This window comes from Apus apus, chromosome 5 (assembly GCF_020740795.1).
Source record: "Apus apus isolate bApuApu2 chromosome 5, bApuApu2.pri.cur, whole genome shotgun sequence".
In the NCBI taxonomy this organism is placed as follows: domain Eukaryota; kingdom Metazoa; phylum Chordata; class Aves; order Apodiformes; family Apodidae; genus Apus; species Apus apus.
Window position 1 is genome coordinate 22,524,591 of NC_067286.1, and position 15,860 is coordinate 22,540,450.

The 15,860-nt window shown below is 37.6% G+C and overlaps 1 protein-coding gene across 1 annotated transcript in view; it reads left to right on the plus strand.

The window, feature by feature from the left end:
• The window catches only part of TTC17 (tetratricopeptide repeat domain 17), a 64,488-nt gene that overhangs the window by 5,643 nt on the left and 42,985 nt on the right, over positions 1-15,860 (plus strand). The window contains 11 exon segments of the mRNA XM_051622456.1: positions 6,427-6,516; positions 8,136-8,305; positions 9,301-9,412; positions 10,820-10,951; positions 11,599-11,708; positions 11,973-12,117; positions 12,498-12,637; positions 12,881-13,041; positions 13,354-13,466; positions 14,973-15,113; positions 15,507-15,622. Coding sequence (XP_051478416.1) covers positions 6,427-6,516; positions 8,136-8,305; positions 9,301-9,412; positions 10,820-10,951; positions 11,599-11,708; positions 11,973-12,117; positions 12,498-12,637; positions 12,881-13,041; positions 13,354-13,466; positions 14,973-15,113; positions 15,507-15,622 — 1,430 coding nt within the window.

The window sequence follows — 15,860 nt, forward strand, 5'->3', positions numbered from 1 at the left end:
TGTTTTTAATGTATTGTCATGTATTTTGAAGTTTGTCAGAGATGACCTGGAGAAGAAAGTGAACTAGTGATGCTGGTTGCCCTGTTCAGGGCTAAGAAGATTAGCTGCTCAATAAACATGACATCTGGATTTCATACAGTGCAGTAGTGTGCTTAATTTGGGCTTAGTACAAGTAAAGAGGGAAGGCATTCATTGATGATTGCTCATTTGGTTGCAGATTTGAATCTGAATGTGCCTCAAGTTGCAACAAGGCAAGATGATTAATGGCTTTAGAGTTATTAACGAGTTACTAATGTCTGTCATCTGACTGCACCTGTGTTCTGACAGGTTGTGATTAAAACAGTGGTCCATACACTCAAGACTAGAGGGAAGGCAGCCATCCAAAACCTAGGAAAGCTGAAAACTTAGTGCAAATAAAAAGCTATTTGCCTTTTTTTATTTTTATTTTCTTTTTTGCATCTGGGGCAATGGTTAAAAATTTGAGAAGGGGAGATTTAGATTAGATATTAGGAGGAAATTCTTTATGATGAGGGTGTTAAGGCACTGGAACAGGTTGCCCCGGGAGGTCGTGGAAGCCCCATCCCTGGCAGTATTCAAGGCCAGGTTGGATGGGGCTCTAAGCAATCTGATCTAGTGGGAGGTGTCCCTGCCCACACAGGGGGGTTGGATCTAGATGATCTACCAACCTAAGTTTTTCTATTCTATGATTCTCTGATCTTCTGCAATATATTAAGTAGTCACTCAGTCCTGCTTTGGAAATGGCAGGTTTGCTTTGCTTTTTCTATAAATGTTAGTTTGCTTGACATATGACCTCTTTCTTGACTGAAGGATACTTCCAAGTCTGTTGGGCGCCAAACAAACAACAAAAAACCCTCTCCTCATTCTTTCTGAAGTATGTAGCCTTCCCCAAAAAAGTGGTCAGTAAATGTCTGTTTATGAGTGTGTGCAAAGAGACCTAGGCTGGAGGTTGGTGTGAGTCTACCGCAGTACATTAGATGTCCTCAACCCTGGGGTGAAAAGCTGGAGTATGATGGTTCTGAAGCATGGGTCACCTTATCCTCAGGAACAGGGGAACTTGTTCTTATTTTAAAACTTTTCTTAATTGCCAAAGAACTGTGGAATTTAGGCCTTCCTCAAGTGTGAAAAATAGTAATTTTTAAAACCACTGAATTTTAAATTATCTGCTTTTTTATAAGCATAGTTGAAAAGTTTGAACCTGAACACTGGTGTAGTGAATGGCTGAGATGCTTAACGTCGTTGTCCCTGATGGGTGCTGCTGATCCAGAAACTTCACTGGTACTGCCCACTTGCCGGGGAGAGCAGCCTTGTCTTTCTGGATGGCTGTGAAGGTCACAGCTAGAAGTGAATCTCATAAAAAGAGGCCTTGTGGTAGCCTGTATATGGAGTGCAGTCAGAAATGCCAATCTTTTATTCTTTGGGGCAGTGGTAAAGAAGTATTTTTCATTGTTCTTAACTCAGCAGTGAAAGATTTGCACCTGAGCTGGAGGAGTTAAGAGGCAGATCCAAAAGGCCAGCAATGGATGTCTGCCTGTGTCCCTCACATTTGCCAGTCTAGCATGTAGCCTTATGCCAGGTTTTGACTGCTGACAGCAAAAGTTTAACACAAAATGTCTGGGTTTAGCCCAGGATAGTAATGTATGCCAAGGTGACTCAGTTTTTAAGTCCAGAAGGCTCCAGCAGTGGCTCTGACCAGGTCTTACTCACTCCTCTACTCCTGGTGTTTCCATGCAGCCTTTGTCCTCCAGGAATAAGCATGGCTCCCAGGTCCCATTTCTGTTGACATCCTCACACTTCAATTTCCTGGCATCTCTTCTTGTTTTATGTCACTTTTAAAATAAGGGTACAACAAACTGACAAGATAACATGATTCAACTGTTCAGAACAGATGAATCTGTAGTGAAAGCTGTGTTTGGTGCCTGGTGCATCTTCCCCTTATTGGGAGCTTCACAGCAAAAGGAGAGCCGGGAATTGGCCCAAGCACATGCTTGCATGAAGGCCCCATCAAAGGCCAAAAGAGCAAAGTCAGCACGACTGTAAAATGCACTGCTATTTCATGTAGCTGGACTTGTCTCCCCGTCTCCCCGTCTCCCCCTCTCCTCCTCTCCCTCCCTCTCCCTCCCTCTTCCTTTCTCTCTCTCAATACCACGGAGCTCAAATTGCTCAGTACTTATGATAAAAACTCAGTTCAGTGTCATTTTTCTGTGTGAATTTTTCAGTGCCATCCCATGGAACAACTGTCTTCTGACACTCTGCTCATCATTTTGTTAAGCAAAAGCATATATGTTCCAGTTTTGTAGCTTATCTTGCACTGAAACCTGTACAGATTTTTTTTTGCAGCTTTGTCAGAAATGCTGGAGTGTATAGAGTTTTTCAGCATGTTGGAGTGTAGGGTATGTCAAGATGGCAAGGGTATGCCAAACGGTAAGCATCAGTTCTTAGATTCTTGCTCCCACGTGACACTGAAAGGAGTTCCAGCCTATTTAAGCAGGATTTGCCTTCATTTCACAAGTACAGTGACAAAAGATCCACTATCTATAAAACAAGTACAAAGAGCCCATTTTGCTGTATGCTATCATTTGATGTATTATCTTTTTCTTCTGCTGCAGTAAAAAGCTTTTAAGACATGAAGAGGCACTAGCAGCTGTTCTTATTTTCGTGTTTCTGTGCCTCAGTTAACGGCGGGATTTCCACATTACTTTAAAAAAAAGCCTTACCTAAAAATAGTTGACTGGGGCATTCATTGACCATCATCTTAAAAATTTATTTCCTGGTGCAATATAACAGGATTGTAGGGAAAAAGAATACCAGAAGGTTTGGCAAAACTTACAAGTCTAATTTTTCAGAGACTTTGACATATGCGGGTAAGACAGGAGACTGTCTAAAATTTCAGGGTTTTATTCAATTCTGATGGTTCTTTTTTGGTTATACAAATTCTTTGTGTTTATTGCAGAACCAGGTTCTTGGTGTACTTTTTGACAGTGAATAAATTTGAACTGTGCTTTGTAAATAAACTTTGACCTTTGGATGAAGTTGCATAGAAAACATTTACTTCTAAAAATGGTTTACTGCCAGGCTTTCTGCAGTGTAGCTACAGTAGCCATCAGAGTTTCAAGGAAAGCCTTTCACACAATTTTTTCATGTTTACTGTGTTTGAATTGAAGACAGATTCTTCCATTTTGAGCACTTCCTCTTCAGTGTCAGTTTCAGCACTTTGGAGGAAGATTAAATGAATGTGGTGCTCTGCCATCAGCCTAATGCTCTGAGTTAAAAATGAGTAAGTTGGAACAAGCATCTGCTGTGGTGCAGGAGTCTCCACTCTTGGGAGGGATGTTGTAAAAAGATAGCTAATGAACCAGAAGTCTTGACAGTATTGCTGGCTGGATGTGAGAGGAACAGGTTGCAGTTCAAGAGCCACTTACTTGGCTGTCACTATGGAGAAGGGGATGATGAAGTGCTCACCTGAGGCCAATTCAGACTAACCTGCTGATCTGGCTGAAAACTAATTGTTTAATCTCTTAACTTACTTCTCTGCTGAATTAGATGGCCTGTTTCTCAGTGGAGCAATAAGATTTTAAGTAGTAAGAAAAGGGAGGATTCCCCTACTTGGCAGCAGGTTATTTCTTTAATCAGTCTAAGCAGATCAGGAGATTGCACTCTGAATTCTAAGAAATTCTTATGTTTGAGCACCATCGTCCTCCACACTTACGTCTGTTGGTGGCCAAGATGGTGTTACTTTCCTCATTTGCAGGTATAATATCATAAGATCACCTGTGGTTTTCAACTAAGAATCTGTTTTCTTTTTTGTTAAATAGCAGGTTTTTGTAGTTCTGAAGGCTTTTTCTTTCCTCAGTTACCTTTTTGTAATGTCTTCATGCTGTAAATGTATAAACTGAAGAATACCAGAACTGATAATGTGTATTCTGCTCACTTTTACAAGCTGCTGAACGCATTGGATGTCCTGGCTCAAGTTTTCCCTGCAGACTTTGCATGATTGGACAGTGTAGCTGCTTAATTTTTCCATTTAAATCCTTTCTCAGAAATTATTGCACCTAAGTAGGGTTTTTATGTTCAGGAGTTAATAGTCTTTATCTGCTACTTTCTTGCAATAGGAATGTTTAACTTTCAGAGTCAGAAATTATCAAATGTAAATAAATGTAAGGTTAGATTTACTACTAAAGTTTTGACTTTAGAGCTTTTTGTTTATGCACTGTGTTAGTCTTAAAGAAATATTGACTGCTAAGGTTATTTAATAATACTGACTTATACTAGGTTGAAGGGCTTTGCTATTATTAGGAAGTGCTCATTTGCTGGCGACAAACCAAGGTGAAATCTGGAAATGAAAATCTGAAAACTAAAGAAAAACATCATGCATGCTTGTGAACTTGAAGTGATTTCCTGGTGGATTGACATAACTTTTTTAATTAATTCAGTGACATTGCTCTTTGATTGTTACTGTTACTTTGATTTCTGCTGCCAGGTAATAGTTCATAGGAATTTGTTACTTACTGTGTTGCTTTTCTGTCAACCCATTAACACTGATTTGGTAACATATATCACACCAGATTCCCAAATGCTAATTTCAGTCCTAACTCTCATGAGACTATTTTATGAAAAAATAAAAACAGAAGCTGTCTCTGACTGTCATTCCGTTTCAGAGTGAACAATAAGATGAGATCCTTCATCTTTCAGAGTAAGGCTTTCTAAATGGTAGTGCTTGTATATCTTTCTGCAAAAACATCACTCCAGATGCAGTTTGACATTGAAAGTGAAGCTGATAGCTGACTTTGCTCTCAGTGACTGTGTAGTCTCCTGCAAGCAGCCTTTAGTTGTCTGAGGAGCAGTATCATTTTGGAATGGACATTTAAGTGCTTTAAAACTTTTCCTTATTTTCATTGAAAATTAATCTTTCACTCACTTATGCAAACCACAGTAGTTTCTTTAGCTAATAAGGCCTGGAAGAGTGCTGCATTCAGTACGTTACTTGTTTTGTGTGCAACCAGTTCAAAGTGAGGTGGGGCCCAAAGGAGGTAATCTGACTTTAAGTAAAATGCTGTAGACTTTAATACTACCAAGTAACAATATTGTTAGTTGTTTTGATACATTATTTTATTTGGTTCTCTGTATCATTGTGGATACTTGGTCACACTTTATTGGCAACAATTAAATCCATAATCTCCAAATTCATAGTGTAAAAATAAACTGGTGTCAGTAGCACCTATTATTTTCTATTCAACTGGTGATATAAGAAGATTAATTAGCCAAAGCAGAAGATGAGTTATGCATGAGTATCTGGACTGTGTAAGTAGCCATCTGCCAAAATGGCTTCATACTCAGTTCAGCTTTTGATTTGGAAAGGAATACTTAGCCAAATTTAGCCAAAACTACCCTTAGGGTTTTTGAGGTGGGGATTAAAGGAACAAATGTTTTTATAGAAGAGGAGAGGATCCTTACTCAACAGGGAGGCTTGCAAGGAATGTAAACTACACAGTCAGTAGGCCAAAGAAAGCAGTTTTGAGCTTCTTATCTGACTCACAGCCAAGAGAGCATGGCCCAAGGCTTAACCTGTTGATAGGATGCATTAAAATGACCAGGAAACGTGTTGTCCTACTGGAGATGCAGTTCTCTGAAACGAGTCCCAGAAATGTGTCCAAGTTGTTTGGCAAGTTTACAGAAATGCAGAGCTAGAGCTCAGGTTGTTTTCCTGCATAGGTATATATGGGAAGCTTTTCCATTAACTTACAGTGTCAGTAAATTTTGACAGATTTCATGGGGGTGAACAGCCCATCTAGAGATATCAGCGCTAACGCACAGGTGGTGCTTACATCTTTATGCAGTAGCTAGTTCCATATGAAAGCTTGAGTGAAAACTGAGCAGATCCAGGAACATCTTCATGTAGATTGTCTACCGTAACAGTCATTATGTTAAAAATGTGAAATCCTGCTGTCCTCGTCGCCCCTCTTCCTCTCATTCTGTCAGTCACACACTCATGCCCGTTTTCTTGCTTCTGTTCTCAGAATCATAGAATCCTCCATGAACTAATTTAATTTACTAGTTCAGATAAAGCAACCGATACGGGTTTGAAATTGCAATTTAAGGTATCTAGTATTTTATCAGTAGGTACTCCTAGTAGTTTTTTGTCAGAAATTTGCTTGCCTCTTACACTTAGAGTTTGTGTGCCTGAGTAAACTCAAATAGGTTTACAATTAAGGCATGGTTTGAATTGGATTCTCAAATCACAATATTGTTCAAAGTGTACATTTAAAATATAGAAATATTATCAACGCCGAATGGACAGAAAACCTCTGAGCGGACAAACTGTTAGATGAATTAACGTAACTTCTTACCTTTGAAATTGCTATAATAAGGAGAATGTCATACCTTATGGACTGTTGAAATGTCTTGCAGGTGGATTCACCCATGAACTTGAGGAACCCACATGATCTGGTAATACTAATGAGACAAGAAACAACAGTTAACTACCTCAAAGAACTGGAGGTAAAGCATAACCTTAAGTACTATTTTCTGAAAATACAGGTATGTTTTTTTCATAAAAGTTTTAGTGATAGATTTACACAGGAAACAGAAGCATTATTGGCATAGTTATGCTTCAGTGAAAGGACAAAGAATTCTTCAGATCTCAAAAATTTTGTGCCTCAGGTTTCTTGAACTGGTTATCATTGTCCCCAGCTGTATCATTCCCTGTTGTTATCCGCACATCCTAACATTTTTAAGTAAAGTCATTTAGGTACTGAATTCTGTAGCTGACTACTGTATTCCAGAACTATTTGTAGAAGTGTCATCTTAAATTTGTTATAGCTGCTGTTTAGAGTACAGCCTGTAGGCCATGTATTTCCCTGTGCTCTTCTCTGGGTTTGTCAGGACATTCTTTCCATTGCTGATTCTAGGACACTTCAGAGAGCAGATCACCTCTGTCTCTCTCCAAACCCATTTATGATTGAAAAAGGGTCTGAAAACAACCTTCTGAAAAGGGCCTTAATTATCTTGGAACTGATAACTTAAACTGAGGTTTAGATGCTATATGGACTGAGCAAACTCATATCCTTTCTCCTGACCAAACACTTCTTTTTTCCTGTCCCAACTTTGTTTTTTTTAGATTAGCTTAACTAGCTAACTGAGAAGTTAGATGAGCGCCCAGAGTAGCTTGAGGTGAATGGGAGGAAAAAAAGCAGGACTGTCCCTTACGTGACTGTATTCAGCCAGGCTTTCTCATCAAGGTAGACTAACTAGTTCTTGTGGTAATGGACATTTTAGCTATGGATGGAACAGCAGTTGTAAGCTTTATAGGACATGTGTTATGGGTTTGAGAATGACTAATACTCAATTTGTGGCATACAAATGACTTTCAGCAGAAGTTATATATTGTAACATCTTGTGCAAGTTGCTACTACTCTATATATCTCTACTGTTGCATAGTAGTGTGTTATCAAATGTGGACAGCTGTAAAAATGCAAACTTTCTTCTCATTTCCCATATAAAAATCCCTATGATATTTAATGGGTTTGCAGATCTAGGTGAGAATTAAATACAGCTTACTCTTCTGGGACAGATTCATTGACTGCTCACAGCGATCTATACTTACAAACTTAAAGGTGAAAAGGAGCACCTGAAGCATATCATAAGCTGATCTATAGAATTTTTTCTCAGTCTCAGTTCTTGCATTAGCCTGCCACCTCAGTTGTGCTTAGCAAACAAGATCATTTTGTTTGCAATCTCTGATACTATTTCCGTGAGGTCTTAGAGAGGAGGAAAAGGGTCCAAATATGGAAAAGTTGCTGTACTGTTAACAATTGCTTCCTTTTCTGAATGGTCTGCTATGAATTTAGAATGCTATTAGTGCTCTTTTTAGGTAAAGCAAGAAAATAAGGGCCTCTTTCAGTACTGTTATCTGTCATGAAAGTATTTATATTCCATCTAAATAAAAAAAATGTCCTATGTATGTTATAAAATAAAGGGAAATACAAGATTCGAAGAGAATTATTCAGATTTCTTCAAATGGACTTTAAGAAAGAAGTTGGATTGTTCAGCTCCTAGCAAGTATAATATTTGCTTTCACCAGTACACACTTTTCTGTTTCCTTTTTTTTATTCCTACAGAAACAGTTAGTTGCCCAAAAGATTCATATAGAGGAAAATGAAGACAGAGACACAGGGCTGGAACAAAGGCATAATAAAGAAGATCCAGACTGCATTAAAGCAAAGGTACCCCTGGGAGACCTAGATCTCTACGATGGCACCTACATCACCTTAGAGAGCAAAGATATCCGGTAATAAGATGCTTTATATTTTAAGATTTTTACTGAATAAAAAAATCAACAAAACCTCTAAATGCAATTAAAAATGAAAAAGACTGTCACTGACTGTTCTTGATACAAGAGTTGATTTATTTTGTATTAGTGTGAAAGAAAATTGAAACAACCTCTGCCAGTAATTGCAAAAGGGTACAACACAGAAATGCTGTCTCCCCCAGACTATCCATGTTAGCCCTACCCTGAAACTTCTGCATTCTATTCCCAGCCTCCTGCTCAGTTTTGCCACTGTTACTCTGTACTGATATGACCAGACATGAATTAAACTGAAGTGCATCATGTAGAAGGGATTTGAATTTGCTCGATTGTGCTTTGGGTGTTTTGAGCTAAGTAAACTTCTCCTTGTGGGAACTGCCTTGACTTAAATTTGAGTGAAATTCTGTTGATGATCAAGCTGTTGAACCTTCTGGTCATACACATATTGCTGTGTTTAGCAAATAAAATGTGTGGACAGTCTGCTTGACACTCAGCTTCATGGGCAATTCATCTTCTGGACGGACTGTTTTGTTTTTCTAGTTTTATGGAATTTTTAGCAGATGAATACTTGAAGTTGGAAAACATTAATACTACCCTCAGAAACCTTCATTTGGGTTTCTCACTAATACTTGGGATTTGTTTGTTTTAGTTAAGAGTCTTCTAATCTGCATGCATTGCCATTTACACGGCAGATAAATCAGTAATCATAGTAGCAATACACTAGGTTGACGCAGATAGATTTTGGAGGCTATCCAAATGCTGGTATTTTCTCTACAGCAGACAGAAATGTATTTAGTTTTCCTACAAAGATGACATCCTGACACAACTGAAATTTGGACAGATCTATTGTGTTCCAACACAGGATTGTTACAACAGTTAAACCAGAGTACCGTGCCTGTAAACTACAATACTGTCTCTTTTGAACTTCAGTGGTATTTTAATCTGGAGTTTGCTTTGTTATGTTATTATGTCCTCAGCCCTGAAGACTATATCGACACAAAGTCACCAGTGCCTCCAGACCTGCAGCAGCCAGACTGTACAAAAGTTCTAGATCTTCCATACAGCATTCATGCTTTTCAGCATTTACGGGTAAGCAAGCAAATGCAAGTGTTTTTTTCCCCATCAGGAAGAGGAATAGAGAAGTCTTACTGGCAGTTCTTAGTCAAGGCTGAAAGTTACTGTAAACTTTCAAGACTGTTTCAGAGTTTTTTTAAACCACAATTGTGCCCCAATTAAAGTACCTGCTTACAGAAAGACATTTCTTTTAGTGACACTGATCCTGTTTCTCTTCTGTTATTGTTTGCTTTATTTTATGGAACAGTTTTAGGAAAATTGAGTAGTTTGTTTTCGTAACACGTTTCATTAGTAATATGGTAGCTTTCGTTGGAAATGCTTCCAACTTGTGAATTGTTTCAGTTGAAAATTGGAGAGTACTGAACAGGATTATTAAACAGTATGAAGATTCAGGTTCAGAAAACTGTCTGAAGGCTTGCCAGTAGCTCGTAACATGCTTGACTGTCTCTTTGTTATCTGAATGCCAAGCCCTAACCCAGAGGATGAGATAATTGTTCCTTATTGTACAAAGTTCATCTACTTTTGAAAGATTACAGTGGAAGTGTGGCGCCAAAATTGTTTTTGTCAACAGTATTATGTGAGCAAATTTTCTAATGCTGGTGCAGCTTTAGTGCTTATATCATAGAACTGTAGAATGCCAGGTTGGAAGGGACCTCAAGTATCACCTGGTCCAACCTTTCTAGGTAATACTATAGTTTATATGAGGTGGCTCAGCACCCTGTCAAGCTGAGACTTAAAACTGTCCATTGTGGGGGAATCCACCACTTCCCTTGGGAGACTTCCAAAATGTGACTGTCCTCATGGTGAAAATTTTACCTTGTGTCCAATTGGAACCTACTCAGGAGCAACTTGTGCCCATTACCCCTTGTCTTTTCCATGTCACTCCTTGTAAATAGGGAATCTTCGTCTTCTTGGTATATCAACTTGATATATCTTGATATTCATTTTATTGCAAGTCCTTAAAATATCTTAAAACAGGAACTGAAGTTTTCTAGCTCTATTCTGGGTCTGGTTGTACTTTTGAAACGAGTACATTTGTTATTGGGGAAGGAAGAAAGAGGAGATGTAGGGTTACTTTCATAGCGTGTGTGTAACCTAACAAACATGAGTTACATGCTTCAGTGGTCATTAGTGAAATCAATAGCTGCCATATATACAGTGCTACCAGAAATGAGCATTTCTTCTATAGCATTCACAAGCAGAGGTTGCTTTTGGCTGCTGCTAGTGTTTGCCTATTTGTAATAATATGTATTATCCGTCTGTCAAAGGTCACATTGTGTCAGATCCCTAAGATCTTGACATTAAGGATGATGTGAATGTAAAATAACCATGTTGTAAATTTTCCTCTGGGTCAGGCTTTTGTGTATTTCTCTCTTTTTAGTTAAAGTGTCAGCAAATACCTGTATTCAATTTTTATTTTAGGGTGTCCAAGAAAGAGTTAATCTTTCCGCACCCTTGTTACCTAAAGAAGATCCAATCTTCACATACTTATCACGGAGGCTGGGAAGAAGTATAGAGGAAATAGGTCATCGTATTTATGACGGGCTAATGAAGGTATGAAACTGTAATCTTAACTGCACACACAAAAAGAGTACTAGAAAGAAATGTCTGGTACATCCAATCAGATCCAGTGCTAGTTTTGCACATATATTTTTTGGTTTACGTACCAGTAACAAAAGGCATTTTCTGATAGTCATGCAGAGGTAGGAGAAAATATCAGCAAAGCCAGTAAATAGAGATACTTACTATCATCTAATGATTAATGTATTTGTGGTCTGGCAAGCCACATTCATTGCTTTGTCAAGGTAATAAGAGCTTTTGAACAAAACGCAGGTACTTGGAAGTACAAAGAAGAAACAATGGTACTGAAATGTGTATGTTGTCTTTAAATGCTTTTTTTTGCAAAATTGAACTCCAGTTAAGCTGCTGATGCTTAAACAACCCTCGTTTCTCATTTCATCTCTATTGGAATTTTTACTTGTCTGAAAGACAGAAGTTGTGTTTCTTCTGTGCATTTATATGCTGGCTCATTCTTCCTGAACTTCTACAGCTATTGCAAAATGGCAGCTTTCCAGAGGAAGAAGGTAACTTAGAGTAGGCTTGCTGCTCAGCTTTCTATCCTGTAGTACTTAAAGTTCTGATTAACCTTTTACTACAAGTCTTAATAGTTCATACATGTCATGTTTTTCTCTTTACTGCAGAATTCTTCTTCCTGGGTACTCTATAATATGGCTTCTTTTTACTGGCGAATAAAAAATGAGCCATACCAAGTAGTAGAATGTGCCATGCGGGCCCTTCACTTTTCTTCAAGGTAAGAATCGCTCATGAAGTTTTATTTTCACGTTGCTTTTCTAGTTATCCTAATTAGTAAACAGGTTTTAGTTCCTAAGGCTGTATCCTAAGGACTAATCCATATTACTACTTCTTAGTCTTTATGTGCTATGCTAGGCACATATATAGTTTAGACATTTTCCTACCAAAGTACGTATTTAATATGTGACTGAAGAATTAATGTATCCTGATGTGTGATTCTTACACAGTCTGACCTTCTTTCAATGTCTCTTCTTTCTTTTAGGCAAAATAAAGATATTGCACTGGTAAATTTGGCAAATATTCTGCACCGGGCTCACTTTTCTGCAGATGCAGCTATTGTGGTCCATGCAGCTCTGGATTACAGTGACTTCTTTACCAGCTATTACACTTTGGGAAATATATACGCAGTAAATACTGTCTTTATGTTCCAAGACTTTTAGAAAATCAAATATTATTTAGGCTTTCTGGGTTGAGTTGTAATTCCTTACTCTTTTACAATGTATATTGTGTTTTGCATGCATTTCACACTTAAAATTTAAGATTCTGTCAAGATATTTTCATCCAAAAGTCTGTCCTTCAGCAAAGATTTTTGTCTGTATTTGGAAATAAATTCCAGAGAAATTCTCATGCAGCCTCTCTTTAACAGATATAGTGGCTAGAATTCAGAAACAACAGGCTGCTTGTTACCACAAATTAACATTTGAATTAATGACCTCTTTAAAAATTGAGTGGTTTTTTTAATATATTAGTGAACAACAGCTAATTCTGTCTCTTGGTTATTCTTCAGATGCTTGGAGAGTACAACCACTCAGTCCTGTGTTATGATCATGCTCTACAGGCCAAACCAGGGTTTGAGCAAGCTGTAAAACGGAAGCATGCTGTCCTATGTCAGCAAAAACTTGAGCAAAAATTGGAAGCCCAGCATAGGTAACTAAAGAAGCGTCTTAGTGGCAGTTCATGCAATCTCACTCTTATTGTTCTGTTGCAGCAATTATTTATGTTTCAAAGAGAATAATGGTTTTCTACTTACTATGTTTCTTTAACTATGCAATAAAATTAATGCTAAGAGTACTTTAAGAAACCCCAAGCTGAAAATGTGCAACACCATAGGAAAAGCTGGTATTTTAAAAAGCATTCAGAGTAAACCTTTTGTACTGTTGAATTTTCAAGATCACTTCAGCGAACGTTAAATGAATTGAAAGAATATCAGAAGCAGCATGACCATTACCTCAGGCAGCAAGATGTTTTAGACAAATACAAGCTCATCCAAGAGGAACAGATCTTGAAGAACATCATTCACGAGACACAGATGGCAAAAGAAGCTCAATTAGGTACAACTTCATAGAGTTCATGCTCATTATAGCAATAAAGAATTGCACACATTCAGAGGTATGTCAGGCCATAACTTCTTAAAATATAAAGATGGCCCTGAGTGGCTGTTGTGTTTTGCTTATTAAAACAAGGGATTGCAACATGTTCCTGAACAGAGTTTTTTTAAGGTCTTTCAAAGACAGAGTTTCCTCTGTGCTGACTAAATAAATAAAAAAAGATTGACCAAATTGGGGATGAAGGAGTTGACTGTGTGCTTTGTATCCTCAGAAACCTCACTTATATAGTAGAAAAACATGTTTTGTGCTCTGCAGGGAACCATCAAATTTGTAGACTGGGCAACCAGCAGCATAGCTTGCACTGTCAGTGGGACCAGCCTGTTCGTTACCACCGTGGAGACATTTTTGAAAATGTGGAATATGTTCAGGTTAGTCTGTGAATTTATACCACTGCTTTAAGTTGCATCCCATTTGCCTTATTCCATTTTTTTGAGGCTTAACAAAGGGGGTATGTTTAGGGTGCAGTAATTAAAATGAGAAATCATTTCTCTTTTCTAGAGTTTAAAGTATTTAATGCTCGTTTCTTTTGCTCTTAATAAAAGCTGAGATCAACAGTGGGTTATAGAAGTTTAGAGGGCTTATTGTATAAGACTTCATTATACTTAGAAAAAAAATCTGTTAGAATTATTTTAATTGAATAACTTCATTTTATTTCAAAGTCTTAGTTTTTTGTGAGATACCAGCCACTTCTATATTGCGTCCTTTGCTTTTTCAACCTGCATACAACAGCCAAGTATTTATTTCTAGAACTACAAGAATCCTCATTTGAGGAGTTACAGCTTTTTCTTACATAAATCTACTACATTTCAGGCATGTTAGCAGGAGCATAACGTATTAGTTTGCCAATTTAGTTTCCTTCAGAGAGGACAAGGAAAAACATTAGGTGGCTAGTGTTAAAAGAAAAGGCAAAGAGAGATCTAAGGAGATCGTTTTCTAATGTATGTGTTGTATATGGAACAAGAATTATTCTTTAGTGGGAAAAGTATTCCAATGTAACAGTTAAAGGTATGTGTAAAATAACATCAATAATTTATCTCTACAGCCTTAAAATGGATCATAATTTCTTCTGTTTATTACACTATTGTATGACTCAGGCTATGCAATTTTGGTATGCTCCTTCCAATTTAATCTTTTTTCCTACCAGAAGGAGCACAAAACTGCCATAAGCAATTAAAAAATGGAAGAGCAGAGCTCAATGATGGTGAATCTAGTGAGGGCTTTTGCAGCCCATCAATAAGTGTTAGCTAGTTTTATGAGTATTTGCTGACTGTCTTGAATTAGGCAGTGCACCAAGGACCTCTGATACAGCAATATTAAGAAGTTTTGAAAGTAGGGTGTATACTAATACTGAAAATCCAGAATGAAGGCCATTCAACCAACACTGCTGCTGTGTTAGAACTACCCATAAAGATTATAGTTGAATTTATTTTGCAATGTGGAATTTCCCCTTAACTAGTTTAAGAAATAGGAATAATTCTTTTTATTTACACTGTTTTCTTCTTGGATGTTCTTCCTATTATAATAAATATAAATTCAGATTATCAAGATAATTTTATGAGCCATGAGTCATAGTAACTCTGACTTGAGCTGTAGCTATGCAGTCTAGATATGTTAATTTTGCTTGTGCTCTAGTGGAAATGTTTACTTTAGTACCTTTTAGCATTTTTTGGTCATTTGCACTTGTATTCTCATTGTTGACTTCTTCACAACAGAAGTAGTACTTTTCCATGGTGTGAATGCCTCAAGAGGCCTAAATTTCCTCATCAGGGAGGCTTAACTGTATAAATGGTGGAGGGAAAAATAGTGTGTAGAAATGTAACCAGTAATATACCATCTCTTTTCCTTATTCACTATTATTTTTCTGTTGTTTTTAGTTTGGTGAAGACTCTTCAACTTCTAGTATGACATCTGTGAATTTGGATCCTCATGCAAACCAAAGCGACCACAGCCTGTCCGTGCAGTCTTCCCCTGTTGCTCGTTCTGTTGTTTCAGTGTGGAGTGTAGAATCCAACAGAGTGAGTGAAGAGCATAAGCTTTGCCCTTTCAAAGAGGAATTGTGAAAGAGTGAATCTTTTTTTATGTGAAAGTTCTTAGAACCTTTCTGAATTTCTTCAACATAAAAGCATCTCTGTAGTTTCCCAGGACCACTTTCCCATTGTTTGAAACTCTGCTGCAGCTCGAAGGAGATTATTCGTATCACCTCTGCAAACAGCTGCCAATAAAGAAGTACAGCTGAGTAGAGATAGAAAACTGAACTGCTGTTATTGCATAAGAGATGGGAAAATGGTAGTTTTAAAGATCTCTGCTCTTTTTTGCCTCCAGACTATTCCTTGTGTTCATATTAGCTTGTTAATAAGAATATTTTAGATCTTAAGAAAATAATTTTAAATAATTCCTTTTTCCCTTAGGACAAACAGCATCTTCTTTGGCCTCAACGATCAGAGTGCGTGAAATCTTTCCCCAAAATTCCTAATCCAAAAGAACTGCCAACTTATTTCCTGCCTCCAGAAAATAGGGGATTGAGGCAAGTGTTGCTTTTTAAAAATTCTATTTGTATATTTTCACACTAATGCCTTAATGAGGTTTTTCTTTCTGGAGAGAATGGATGTAAATAGTAATTAACAGCACAGATGTGCTCAAATCTTTCTCTTGCCATTCCAAATTAGGGTGTTTTCCTTTATTGTCATATTTGCCGTAGCTGTAACAGATCCAATTTCATGGTGATTCTCCCCTGACTGTCAGTAGGAGGTGAATACATGAAA